This window comes from Elephas maximus, chromosome 1 (assembly GCF_024166365.1).
Source record: "Elephas maximus indicus isolate mEleMax1 chromosome 1, mEleMax1 primary haplotype, whole genome shotgun sequence".
NCBI classification, from domain to species: domain Eukaryota; kingdom Metazoa; phylum Chordata; class Mammalia; order Proboscidea; family Elephantidae; genus Elephas; species Elephas maximus.
The window spans coordinates 107,998,883-108,012,789 of NC_064819.1; the positions used below are offsets into that span (position 1 = coordinate 107,998,883).

At 40.2% G+C, this 13,907-nt stretch overlaps 2 protein-coding genes across 6 annotated transcripts in view; one reads left to right on the forward strand and one right to left on the reverse strand.

Annotated features, from left to right (window-relative positions):
• The window catches only part of XPO5 (exportin 5), a 58,385-nt gene extending 45,231 nt beyond the window's left edge, over positions 1-13,154 (reverse strand). The window contains exons 1-7 of one of the 2 annotated variants that reach the window (XM_049892708.1): positions 12,872-13,154; positions 11,545-11,666; positions 10,217-10,289; positions 8,797-8,934; positions 8,481-8,663; positions 926-952; positions 366-551 (exon numbers count right to left, since the gene is read on the reverse strand). In XM_049892708.1, the coding sequence (XP_049748665.1) occupies positions 366-551; positions 926-952; positions 8,481-8,663; positions 8,797-8,934; positions 10,217-10,289; positions 11,545-11,666; positions 12,872-12,976 (834 nt within the window). In that variant the 5' untranslated portion in view covers positions 12,977-13,154. Of the gene's footprint in view, positions 1-365; positions 552-925; positions 953-8,480; positions 8,664-8,796; positions 8,935-10,179; positions 10,290-11,544; positions 11,667-12,871 lie in introns of those variants that run through there. The other variant, XM_049892717.1, reaches the window with a different exon arrangement.
• The window catches only part of POLH (DNA polymerase eta), a 36,427-nt gene continuing 34,937 nt past the window's right edge, over positions 12,418-13,907 (forward strand). For 3 of the 4 annotated variants that reach the window (XM_049892729.1, XM_049892766.1, XM_049892776.1), the window contains exon 1: positions 13,138-13,561. The gene's annotated coding sequence lies outside the window, so the exon portion shown is untranslated. Of the gene's footprint in view, positions 12,508-13,137; positions 13,562-13,907 lie in introns of those variants that run through there. The other variant, XM_049892738.1, reaches the window with a different exon arrangement.

Sequence of the window (13,907 nt, forward strand, 5' to 3'; positions counted from 1 at the left end):
TAGCCACCGTTTAAGATTCTTTGACATAAACACTGTTAGTTTTAAACTTTAACATCATTTTTATCTTCTTTCTTAAGTGTGAAATGCCAAGATTCACAGTTGTTTCAAGAACAAAGTAGCCTGACAAATCACTCTCTCTCTCTATTCTACCAGTGTAACCCCAGAATACTGGCAAACTACTTACTGTCCAAGGGGTTGGAGGTAGGCAGCCTTAAGTTTAAAAAAACAAAACAAAACACAAAAAACCCTCAAGCCACTGAATGCCTTAATGTCTTTCTGTCAGAATATTGAATTTAAAATATACATACACACCTACCCCTCAAAGACTCTGAGGATAAAACAGTCAGCTTAGAGTGGTAACTTACTTTTCTGCTGACTGCAATGAGAAGACACTCAGCTGCTCCCAACTGAAGTTCTTGTTCATTCAGAAGTAGACACAGCATCTCCAGGAGTTTACAGTTTTCCGCAGTAACATGACTCATGGACACCCAGTCAATGTAGCCTGCCAGAGTATTCAGTGCTGCAACTCCTACTCGATAGTTTGCTTGGGCCTGCATGAAAAAAAATAATTTCTGACCATTAAGTCCCCACTAACAGGCAAGGACACCATAGTTATAACTAAGCTTCTTCTATTTTCTAGTTCTAAAATGGTTATTTTAAAAATGCACTCAAGTAACAGTCACTGACAGAGGACTCAAAGGTTTCCTTCTGAAATGCAATCACTTCTCAAACACTGGCACTTTCAACATCCATCGAAAAGATCAAACTGACATCTGTGGCCATTTTTTTCTCTATTAAGGAATCCTAAATATTGTCATTTTACCTCCCTTCCACCATGGCTAAGTCTACCCTCCACTAGGTGTGTCCATCCCTGTATCTGGGTTCCTCAAAGAAGTCTCCTTCTAGCTCCACACAGAGGTCTTACCTTTGACTCCTGAGAAGTATCTGTCTTCTGAAAGAAAACAAATATAAGATTCAATGTTTTTAATAAGTGAAAAACTAGGTAATAATTACTTCACCTCCCCCTAAAAAACAAGGTCCTTGAATAATAATTCTAAAGTACAGACGCAACTTTTACTCCTGGAAAAGAATGTAACTTTACTAACACAGCTGACACAGTGGCTGCAACAATGGGGTTGAGCACAACAACGAACATGAAGACCAGGCCGTGCTTCGTTCTGTTGTACATACGGTTGCTATGAGTCGGAAACGACTCGGTGGCACCTAAAAACAACGAGAAAACACACGAGCCCTACTGGCACAGTGGTTAAGAGCTATGGCTGCTAGCCAAAAGGTTAGCAGCTCTCATCTACCAGCTGCTCCTTGGAGGCCCTACGTGGCAGTTCTACTCTGTCCTATAGGGGCGCTATGAGTCAGAATTGGCTCAACGGCGGTGGGTTTGGTTTTTTTTTTTTTTAAAGAACACACAACTGATATTCTCCTAAGAAGGACAGGTTATTTTAAATTTTGCAATATGACAAGAAGTTACCATTTAAAGAGCTTAAACAAATTTATCAGAGAACACTAAGATTCACAAACACGGTTTCAATGCACACAGTTTATAAAGAAAGAAAACTAGTAGATGAACAATGAACAAGGCTCAATATTGCTAGTAATGAAAAAAATGCAGGTTAAAACAAAGTATTACCATTTTTTCCATCTAGCCCAAGACATGACGGATGAGAAAGCTTTGATCACCTTCTCTGACCATAAGGCCATAAAAGCAGAAATGAGTAACAGAAAAAGCAGGGAAAAGAAATTAAACACTTGGAAACTGAACAATACCCTGCTCGAAAAAGACTGGATTAGAGAAGACATTAAGGATGGAATAAAGAAATTCATAGAATCCAATGAGAATGAAAATACTTCCTATCAGAACCTTTGGGACACAGCAAAAGCAGAGCTCAGAGGTCAATTTATATTAATAAATGCACACATACAAAAAGAAGAAAGGGCCAAAATCAAAGAATTATCCCTATAACTTGAACAAATAGAAAGAGTGCAACAAAAGAAAGCCTCAGGCACCAGAAGAAAACAAATAATAAAAATTAGAGCAGAACTAAATGAAACAGAAATGAGAAAAACAATTGAAAGAATTAACAAGACCAAAAGCTGGTTCTTTGAAAAAGTCAACAAACTGATAAACCATTGGCCAAACTGACAAAAGAAAAACGGGAGAGGAAGCAAACAGCCCAAATAAAAAAATGAGATGGGCAATACTACAACATACCCAACTGAAATTAAAAGAATCATACCAGATTACTATGAAAAACTATACTCTAACAAATTTGAAAACCTAGAAGACATGGATGATTTCCTAGAAACACACTACCTACCTAAACTAACACAAACAGAGGTAGAACTAAATAGACCCATAAGCAAAGAAGAGATCGAAAAGGTAAATCAAAAAACTCCCAACAAAAAAAAAAAAAGCCCTGGCCAGGATGGCTTCACTGCAGAGTTCTACCAAACTTTCAGAGAAGAGTTAACACCACTACTACTTAAGGTATTTCAGAGCATAGAAAAGGATGGAATACTCCCAAACTTATTCTATGAAGCCAGCATATCCCTGATACCAAAACCAGGTAGACACCACAAAAAAAGGAAATTAAAGACCTATATCCCTCATGAACTTAGATGCAAAAATCCTCAACAAAATTCTAGCCAATGGAATTCAAAGACATAAAGGGCATCCAGATTAGCAAGGAAGAAGTAAAATTATCTCTATTTGCAGACGACATTACCTTATACACAGAAAACCCTAAAGAATCCTCAAGAAAACTATTGAAACTAATAGTTCAGCAGAGTATCAGGCTACAAGATAAACATACAAAAATCAGTTGGATACCTCTATACCAACGAAAAGAACATCGAACAGGAAATCACCAAATCAATACCATTTACAGTAACCCCCAAGAGGATAAAATACTTAGGAATAAATCTTACCAGAGATGTAAAAGACTTATAGAAAGAAAACTACAGTACACTTCTGCAAGAAACCAAAAGAGACCTACATAAGTGGAAAAACACCCCTTGCTCATGGATAGGAAGACTTAGCATTATAAAAATGTGTATTCCACCAAAAGTGATCTATACATTTAATGCAATTCCGATCCAAATTCCAACAACACGCTTTAATGAGATGGAGAAACAAATTACCCATTTCATATGGAAGGGAAAGAGGCCCCAGATAAGTAAAGTAGGAGGCCTTACTCTGCCTGATTTTAGAATCTATTATACCACCACAGTAGTCAAAACAACCTGGTAGTGGTACAACAACAGATACATAGACCAATGGAACAGAATTGAGAATCCAGACATAAATCCATCCACATATGAGCAGTTGATATTTGACAAAGGCCCCAAAACAGTTAAATGGGGAAAAGACAGTCTTTTTAACAAATGGTGCTGACATAACTGGATATCCATCTGCAAAAAAATGAAACAAGACCCATACTCACTCCACGCAAAAAAACAAGCTAAAAATGGATCAAAGGCCCAAATATAAAATCTAAAATGATAAAGACCATGGAAGAAAAATAGGGACAACGCTAGGAGCCCTAATACGTGGCATAAACAGTATTCAAAACATTACTAACAATGTAGAAGAAAAACTAGATAACTGGGAGCTCCTAAAAACCAAACACCTATGCTCATACAAAGACTTCACCGAAAGAGTAAAAAGACTACCTACAGACTGGGAAAAAGTGTTTAGCTGTGACATTTCCCATCAGCACCTGATCTCTAAGATCTACATGATACGGCAAAAACTCAACTACAAAAAGACAAATAACCCAATTAAAAGAGGGACAAACGATATGAACAGACACTTCACTAAAGAAAACATTCAGGTAGCCAACAGATACATGAGGAAATGCCCACAATCATTAGCCATTAGAGAAATGCAAATCAAAACTACAATGAGATTTCATCTCACTCCAACAAGGCTGGCATTAATCCAAAAAACACAAAATAATGAATGTTGGAGAGGCTGTCGAGAGATTGGAACACTTACACACTGCTGGTGGGAATGTCAAATGGTACAGCCACTTAGGAAATTGATTTGGAGCTTCCTTAAAAAGCTAGAAAAAGAACTACCACACGATCCAGCAATCCCACTCCTTGGAATATATCCTTGAGAAATAAGAGCCTTTACACGAACAGATATATGCACACCCGTGTTTACTGCAGCACTGTGTACAACAGCAAAAAGATGGAAGCAACCAAGGTGCCCATCAATGGATGAATGGATAAATAAATTATGGTATATTCACACGACGGAATACTACGCATCGATAAAGAACAGTGATGAACCTGTGAAACATTTTATAACATGGAGGAACCTGGAAGGCATTATGCGGAGTGAAATTAGTCAGTTGCAAAAGGACAAATATTATATGAGACCACTATTATAAGAACTTGAGAAATAGTTTAAACTGAGAAGAAAATATTCTTTTGTGGTTACTAGAGGGGGGAGGGAGGGAGGGTGGGAGGGGGCATTCACTAATTAAGACAGTAGATGAGAACTACCTTAGGTGAAGGGAAAGACAACACACAACACAGGGGAGGTCAGCACAACTGGACTAAACCAAAAGCAAAGAAGTTTCCTCAATAAACTGAATGCTTTGAAGGCCAGCATAGCAGGGGCAGGGGTCTGGGGACCATGGTTTCAGGGGACATCTAGGTCAATTGGCATAACAAAATCTATTAAAAAACATTCTGCATCCCACTTTGAAGAGTGGCGTCTGGGGTCTTAAACGCTAGCAAGCAGCCATCTAAGATGCATCAATGAGTCTCAAACCACCTGGATCAAAGGAGAATGAAGAACTCCAAGGACATAAGGTAATTACGAGCCTAAGAGACAGAAAGGGCCACGTGAACCAGAGACTACATCATCCTGAGACCAGAAGAACTAGATGGTGCCCGGCTACAACCCATGACTGCCCTGACAGGGAACACAACAGAGAACCCCTGAGGGAGCAGGACAGCAGTGGGATGCAGACCCCAAATTCTCATTAAAGACCAGACTTAACGGTGTGACTGAGACTAGAAGGACCCTGGAGGTCATGGCGCCCAGACCTTCTGTTGGCCCAGGACAGGAACCGTTCCCGAAGCCAACTCTTCAGACATGGATTGGACTGGGCAATGGGTTGGAGAGGGATGCTGCTGAGGAGTGAGCTTCTTGGATCAGGTGGACACTTGAGACTATGTTGATATCTCCTGCCTGGAGGGGAGATGAGAGGGTAGAGGGGGTTAGAAGCTGGTGAAATGGACAGAAAAAGAGAGTGTGGAGGGAGGGAGTGGGCTGTCTCATTAGGGGGAGAGTAACTGGGAGTATGTAGCAAGGTGTACATAACTTTTTGTGAGAGACTGACTTGATTTGTAAACTTCCAATAAAAATCATTACAAAAAAAAGAGAAAGCTCTGAGAATGAATAAGACAGACTGACATACAGACAGCAATTCCGGACTCTGGGGATCCAACAACAACCAGGTTTATAGGTTATGGTTCTGCCAACCAGACTCACTGTCAAGCCACCTGTTCAAATTGCATCACCAGGAAATGAGAATGGAAGCCTCTTGGAAGATCCTTTGAACTCATCAAAGTATCAACATATTTCTTTTATGCCAACTTTATGCCATTTTCCATATTAAAATACAAAGAAACCCTAACTGGCAAGAGTACATCGAAATGACATGTTAATGGAAAAAAGCAAGAAATAAACTTATGTGCATATAATTTATGGGAAAAAACATGCACAAAAATATTATATGCTAAATTCATCAAAATGGTTACTTAGTAAATGTCGCATAATTATAGCTGGTTTTTATCCTTAAATTTCAACTTCCACAATGATGTTACATAATTTTTATAATTTACAAACATATAAAACTAGTATTTTCCTCAGGAATTCCTACACTTAAAATTAAGAATAATTCCTGAAGGTAGTTAAAGGAAAATATAAACAGGAATAATAACTTCTGAAGTAACTGGAAACTCACCACCGTTCGGATTATAAAGGATTTGTTTTACAGTTCCTTCTCCCAACTTTCAAAAAATATTTTTTATAAAGAGCATATAGTAAGCTTTACATGGTGTCAAGCAGACGTTTTAACAGGGCACAGATAAGTAGAACCCACTACCAAAAAAAAAAAAGACCAAACCCACCGCCGTCGAGTCGATTCCCACTCAAAGCGACCCTATAGGACAGGGTAGAACTGACCGACAGTTTCCAAGGAGCACGTGGTGGATTCGAACTACTCATCTCTTGGTTAGCAGCTGTAGCACTTAATCACTATGCCACTAGGGTTTCCAATCTACTAATGCTGCCCAGGAAGGAAAAGGGATCCAAGTGACAACAATCAAGTCCAGCCTCCACTGTTTGCTACAACGAATATTTAATTCCCATTCTGATCTTCCATGCCTCCTGGGACCAGTGCAGGGGCCAGAGTGATGGAACAAGGAGAGGGAGCCTATTCCTTCCATCTTTATTAATCGCTCAACCCATGCCCCACCTGGAAGGTGAAGAGATTAAAGGAGAGAAGGAACGATGAGAAAACTGAGAAGCTGATGGTACACAAAGTAGCTCTTGGCGTGCTCTGGTTCTGGGCACAAGTGGTATCCTGGTTTAGCAGATGGAGAGAACTGACGCCAAGGCTAAGGAAGAAGCCACAGTAGATATGTCTCTAATTTGTGTCAGAGATATCATCCTGCTATGGCAGCATGCTACAGGCTAGGTTTCTACAACATCTAAGTATTCATAATCCCGAAATATTTGAAAATCCATGAACTTCACTAAATCATTATGTCATAAGCAAAAGATTACCTTTAATGTTACACCACTGCAATGCTTCTCTTATAAAATCTATGGTCACGCATCTTCAAAATGGTTATAGCTCTACACATCCGAACTCCTTTAGTATTCTACCAATACCACATCAATTTTCAGAAATTCCTAAGAGTCATCTCTCAATTCATCTTATGCAGATGATACTCAAAGAAGCTGCTATTCTACAGAGTTGAAGAATCTTTTCTGTGGAATGTTAAAACTTCCCAATCAAAAAGATTCTTACATTAAAAAATATATACATACTTACTAATACATACATACAAGATTTATATATATATTTACTAAGCCACTGCCACTATTCATTTGCTACTTAAGACTATAAAACACACTTGAGAATCTGACCATTTCCCAAAGAAGTCTGTCCATTTAACAGGGCAGGTCTCCTCTATGTGACAACTGTTTCCCTCCTCCCAGGAGTTAAATCAGGGAAAATCAAAGAGTATCTCCCTAATCCTCAACACACATTTTTAAGTGCGAGTTTTTTCTTGATATTACCTTTTTAAGAATATTTTAAGATATTCTGGGTAAAGAGTACATATAACAACAACAACAAAAAAAAAGGCTTGAACTCCAGCTCAACCATTTATTAGACAGAAGATTTTCAATAATTATGCTGAGCCTTGGTTTCCTCAACTATAAAACTGGGATGACATTTTCTGACTCCTGGCATTGTTTTGATGTTTAAGTAACATATAAAATGCCAAACAAGTATATGGCATATGTCACGTACTCACTCTGAGTTCTTCCCCTTCTTCCTCCTCACCAAACTCACAGTCTTTTCCTCATCATCTGACAGTTCAGTTAGTACCTACCATTTCTCTGAAAATAGACCTAATGAGGCTGCCATGGGCATAAAAAATAACCAAGTCTAGTAATACAATTTGTGAAATAAGTACTTATGAGAATGCTAAGTCAGTACTATTGACATTTGGTGTTGAATAATTCTTTGTTGTAGGAGGTTGTCCTGTACATTGTAAGATATTTAGAAGCATCACTGTCTAAACCCACTAGATGCAGGAGCAACCCCCAGTTGTAACAACCAAAATGTCTAGAGACATTGCCCAATGTTCCCTGGGCGGCAAAGCTGCCCCTGCTTGAGAACTACTGTGCTAGATTAACTTTCAAACTGCCTTCTTCTGAAGGGTCCCTGCTAAAACGAAAATAGTTGGGTAAGACAGTATCTCACTTGTCCTTTGCTGCAGAAGAAAAAGGAAGAATGAAAATACCAAGGGATCGCTGCAGTTGACATTAATAAACTCGGTGGTGCACAGTTGTGTCCACTGCAAAAGAAATCAGGACTATCACATTTAATAACGATACTACCTTGACCAACAGAAACCCGGATTTTCAAATAGTAACAAATAGCCTTTATTTTTAAACTATTTTAAGTTTTTTTTTCCTACTATAAAAGAAATTTTTACTAGCAAAGAAACTCAATGAACTGAATTTGTTAGAAAATTAATTCATTTTTCCCATGATCTACCAGGTTCTTTTTTACTTACAAAATGGCCTTTTCTTTTGCTAAAGCAGGCACTCTAGCTCCTTGTTGAAGGATTAGTTTCTTAAAAAACAAAGAAAAAAGCCACTCACGTTAGGAAATAGGACTTTCTTGGGGTAGGGTATCCCTTACCACTTGCCGGTACTTGTTTAAATTTTCTTGAAGTGTGTTAAGTAGAAAAGCGAAGATCCTTTCCATGTTCTGGGTTAATGTTTGCTGGATATCCCTTCTTCTTTGAGGGGGAAGTGTCTGAAAGGTCACCACATCCTCCGCCAGTCGCAAAAGGATGAACATCACTAATTCTGTCTGTGTTTCCTATGCCAACAGAAATAAGCTAGTTAAATTAAATTAAAATGCTGACTCTCACCCCCCCACCAAAAAAAAGACAGTATAAAAAATTTGAAGATTCCAGAACAGTATATTGAATTGATTTATCCATTCTTCATACCCCTTGTTTGGAAAGAGCATCCAATTCTATTAGCATGTCAGGCCAATGCTGTGGCCACTCTCGCTTGATCATTTCTACTACGATGCGAGACAGAACATCTTTAATGTGGTTCTCCTCTTCCAAAATGTTTAATGTTCCCTGAAAAAGAATGAGAGATACTGAGAGATCTGCAAGATCGAATTTAAGGAACACCGGGCTGTAAAAGTATATAAAACTCATGAGCAGGCCTGCTTTTAAACTAAGTACAACAAACAAACCTGTTCATCATGTTTGAGTCACTTACCCTGCATTCCCTCTAATCATTCTTCCCACGTAAAGCTTAAGTGAGGGTTGTACCACTAATAAAATGCCGCTGAAGAGCAAGGAAGACATCACAGCTCTCCCTTCAAAACGAAGAAACTCTCATATAGATTGTTTCATTTTTTGAGAGCGTCACAACAGAAAAGTATAGAAATAAGGAACAAGAGTATGCTGAGAGAATGTTAAAACTGGAGGGTCTGGAGATGCAATTAATATTTTACCAACAGTTACAGTATTAGAAGATACAGAAAGATTATCACTAGGTTTCTCTTATTCTGAAGTTTGAAAATGTCAAGACTAAGGAAGTATGATTTCTATTGTCGCCCCAGAAACAGCACTAAAAAAGTATTAGCTAAATAAGTTAATCAGTAATTATAAAAGCTTTTTTTTTTTCTATTGAAGACACTAGATTTTGGAGATGAAAAGGGGTAGGGACTCCATCTTTCATACCCTTTTGTTTAAAAGAAAGGAAAGAAAAAAGGCTATAGACTTTAAACATTTAAAGTCATCTTCTAACTGGGGAAACAATTCATTCTACATATTTTTATTACTAGTATCATACAGTACAGTTTGGAATAAAAGATAACAAACAGCAAAGTTTTAATCTTTTAAACCTATGAATCCATTCATTTGCTGAAAATGTTTAATCTCTTCTGTCCTATCTTTATATTTTAAAAACAGAAGCCAGCACGTAAGGGATGAAATTAAATCTAGTAAGAGAAGTTTGGGAGCCCTGATGGAAAGGTGGTTAAGCTGCTGAGAGGTGGGCAGTTTGAACCCACAAGCTGCTCCACAGGAAAAAGATGGGGCAGTCTGCTTCCGTAAAGATTTACAGCCTTCGAAGCCCTATGGGGCAGTTCCACTCTGTCCTGTAAGGGCATTATGAGTGGGAATTGACTTGACTGCATTGGGTTTGGTATTTTTTGGTTAAATGTAATGAATTATGATTTCTTGTTAATGGTAGTCCTTCTACCTTAAAGGTACACATTTAACATTACACCAAACATGCTCTTTGACCTACATAGAACCAGTGAATTTTTATGCAAATGTTAAATTGAAGAAGTCATGTTTTGTCTAAACTACCTTGGAAACACAAGTCTTCCAACCAACCATTCCTTACATTTGCAATCAGCTCCATGACACTGTTCTTCAGGTATACTTTCTCCAATCGAGACATGCTGTTCCATCGAAACCTGGCCACCAAAAAAGAGAAAGTCAGAAACAGAACCCATTAGAAGGCTTCTCTTCAGAAGAAACTAGTTTTGATTCCTGTGTTAGATTATGTTGGCAATTTCATTAGAAAATTATACTTTTGATTTTGTACCCTTCAAAGAATGGGCAAAAATAGTCCACATTTAACCAAAATGCTAGAAACAGAAAAATTCCAGGGGTTTATATATACAGCACTCCATTAACCGGAATTCACATAGGATTTATGCACACATCAGCTTCCCCCATGATTTTATTAATAGACTGAAAACAAATATACATCTGGGACAACTACAATATAGTCGTTTTTTCCAGAAAACACAATCTGATAACACCAACTACCTTATTACGCTGGTTTACAAGGTAATAACAGCACAATTCCAGAAAACCTGAGGCTAAGTCTTAAAAATGGATTTCTGTGATAGGCATTGGAGGAGTTTTCAGTTATTCACATATAATATTGCTTTGGAAGTGCCATTCAGAGACGGTACACACTCAAAACGTAAAAGAAAAGAAAATCAAAAGTAATGTCCAATCACAAATTTATTTATCTATACGCAGTATGGAAACCCTGGTGGTGTAGTGGTTAAGGGCTATAGCTGCTAACCACAGGGTCGGCAGTTCGAATCTGCCAGGTGCTCCTTGGAAACTCTATGGGACAGCTCTACTCTGTCCTATAGGGTCGCTATGAGTCAGAATCGACTCAATGGCACTGGGTTTGGTTTGGGTTTTATACACTGTATAATCCTAAAGAGGCTTTGAGATCTGCCGGCATATATAGATATTCAATAAATGCTGGGTGAGTGACTAGCAGCTATTATTTTTTGAATGCTTAGTATGTAGCAGGCACTTTACAGGATGAAGAAATTGAAGAGCAGAAAGGTTCAGTCTTGAATGAGAATTCCCTGGAGGATCTGATAATTCTGGGTATTATTCCTTTTTCCCTTGAAGAATGCTCTATTCTGCTTACTTAAAGAACATCTAGGGAGCCCTGGAGGCACGTGACTACTAACTGAAACGTTAGCAGCCAGTCCAAGGAAGAAAGATGTGGCAGTCTGCTTCCATAAAGATTTACAGCACTGAAAACCCTGTGGGGCAGTTCTGCTTTGTCCTATAGGGTGGCTATGAGTTGGAATCCACTCCACGGCAACAAGTTTTTAAAGAACACCTCTGAGTTATCCAAGAAATAAAGATTTGCTCTCTTACATACTTCAGTGGTAAACTCGTAAAATGCCTTACTTGACAACGTGTTCCAGGATCTGAAGGCCAAAATGCCTGACGATGGCAATTTGTGTTTTCTCAGCCAGCCTCAGGCCACACGGGACACAAATAGGGCACTTTTCTTTAAACTCTTCACAAAACTGAAAAATAAAAAGTTAGTGTTTCTCTTGGGCGTTAAGACAGTGTGGAGACTAAATAAGCTTCGTTCTAAGAAATTCTAATCTGATCAAATCTAGATTACTACTGTATGAGTAAAGAAATGATAAACATTTCTTTCACTCTGATGGTTCCAGATTTTCCATGGTACGGCCTTACTAATATTAAAAAAAAAAAAAATGACCTAAAGGAGTAAAAAAAAATTGTTAACGATATACCCCTGCAGTACATAAAAGTGAAATGACAATTTCTAGGATTTGTTATACGTCAACAAATCCTGCTGTATTTAGAACTTAAAAGTACAGAATTTAGGTGATGAGTATACCCAGGAGTCACTGCAGTATTATCTCTACTTTTCATGTCTGTTTTAAATATTCCATAACAAAAAACAGACTAATAGAAGCCAGTTGTTTTTTATTTCAAACCCTGGCGCATACATCCATCTACTGTAAAGTTTCCTCCAACTGGCGCTATTTTATGAAATTGCACACTTAAAATATATACAGCACAAATATTTTTTCTAAGCAGCCATTTCTCAGAGCTCACAAACATTGTTTGATAGGGGTATAAGCTCTTTTTCTAATAACATCCCCATTTGTACTAGGATTCCGGAATTGTAACACATGAGTCAGTACCAGGACCAAAGCATCCGGGACTCAAGAAAACTACTTTCAGGAAACCCAAGTGCCCTTGTTAAAATGCAAAGTAAGCGGTAGAAGTTCATCTTTGCTCAAGACTATCACACACTAAAAAACGTGGGGCGCGTAAGAACTAGCCCAGAAATGCCCAAGACACAGAAGAGGGGTCAGCGAGAGGTGTATGGATGTAAGTAAAGGTGTACTAGGTGGACTGGAGCTTGGTTAGGATGGATCAGGAGAGTGTATCAGTAGCGAAACGTTTAGTGCAGGGAAAACTCTAAAGAAAGAGATTGGTGTTGGGGGCGGGATCAACACGTGCGCCACCGGAAGGCGAAGAGATGCGGGATTTGGAGCGCAGCCTGCGTGAGGAAAACGGAGGGACGAAGGGCAAGCGCGGCGAGCAGTGAAGGCGGGGGAGGGAGAGGCGTGGACCGCCGCCAGGGAAGGCCCCCCCAAGGGTTGGGGAAGGAGGTCCAGGGGACCGGGGCCGGGGGAGTCGGGGTCAGGGGAGGGTCTCGGACCAGGCCCGGGGGCGCCAGGACCCCGGCTACCTTGAGGGCTTCCAGCCGGTAGCGCTGGGTGGAGCTGGGGTCCATCATGACCGTCACCGCTTTCACCAGCTGCTCGCACAGCGCGTTCACTTGATCCATCTCCATGGCTAGCGCCACGCGCCGCCAGCGCGCAACGCGGCCGTCCTGAGAGCACGAGGCACGGACGGCTCCCTTGGCGGCACCACAAGCTGGTACCGGGCCGCGCTGGGCTGGGGGATGGGGAACGGGGGGAGGAGCGTGAGCTGCTGAAGCTCGAGCCAGGAAGGTGCCGGCGCTGCGCACGCGCCCGAGCCGCCAGTGCGCACGCGCCCACGGAAGTGGCGGCAGCCTTGTGACGTTTACTGCGGTGGGCGGAGCGGGCGACGGAAGGGTCGCGGTGCGCAGGCGCGTCAACGGTCCTTATCGGAGTGCGCGCAGTCTGATCATCTGTCAGAAGGGCTTGCGGCTTAGCGCCTAGATCTTGGCTGAACCACACTCCTGGCTGTGCGGGCGCCTGCCCGGGCAAGGATCCTTCGCGACCCTTGGCCCATTTCTCTGTCGACACTGGGAATAGATCTCTCTCGAACAACTGGACTGGTCCTGGAAAGGCGACAAGATATTCAAGACCCTTTCATCTCCCTTCCAGTGGACTCCGAACCCAGCAACTGCGGCTTCCGCCGTTGACAGTTCTGCCAGGTGTTTATCACACTGGTAAGAGAGTTTAGAATTGTGCAGTATCAATGTTTTTAGACTTTTCATGCTGCCTTGGCTATTGGTTTTGTGATACAGCAGAGGCTGGTAACAAAATTAGCCCCCCCCCCAATTTTTTTGGGTGGGGGGGGCCTAAGTTACGTGAAAATAGAAACGTAGTTAAGGCCCTGGTATTGTCCTCTAAGGGGATTTTTCTTTTAGAAAAAATATTTTTCGCTATAACTCTTAAATCTCCCTCTTCACTTGTACTTACTTTCCTGGATATGTCATCATTTCATAGGCACCAAACTTGTTTTGTACATATTGGAATGACTCTAGATATTTAAAGATGAATAATTACAATTAT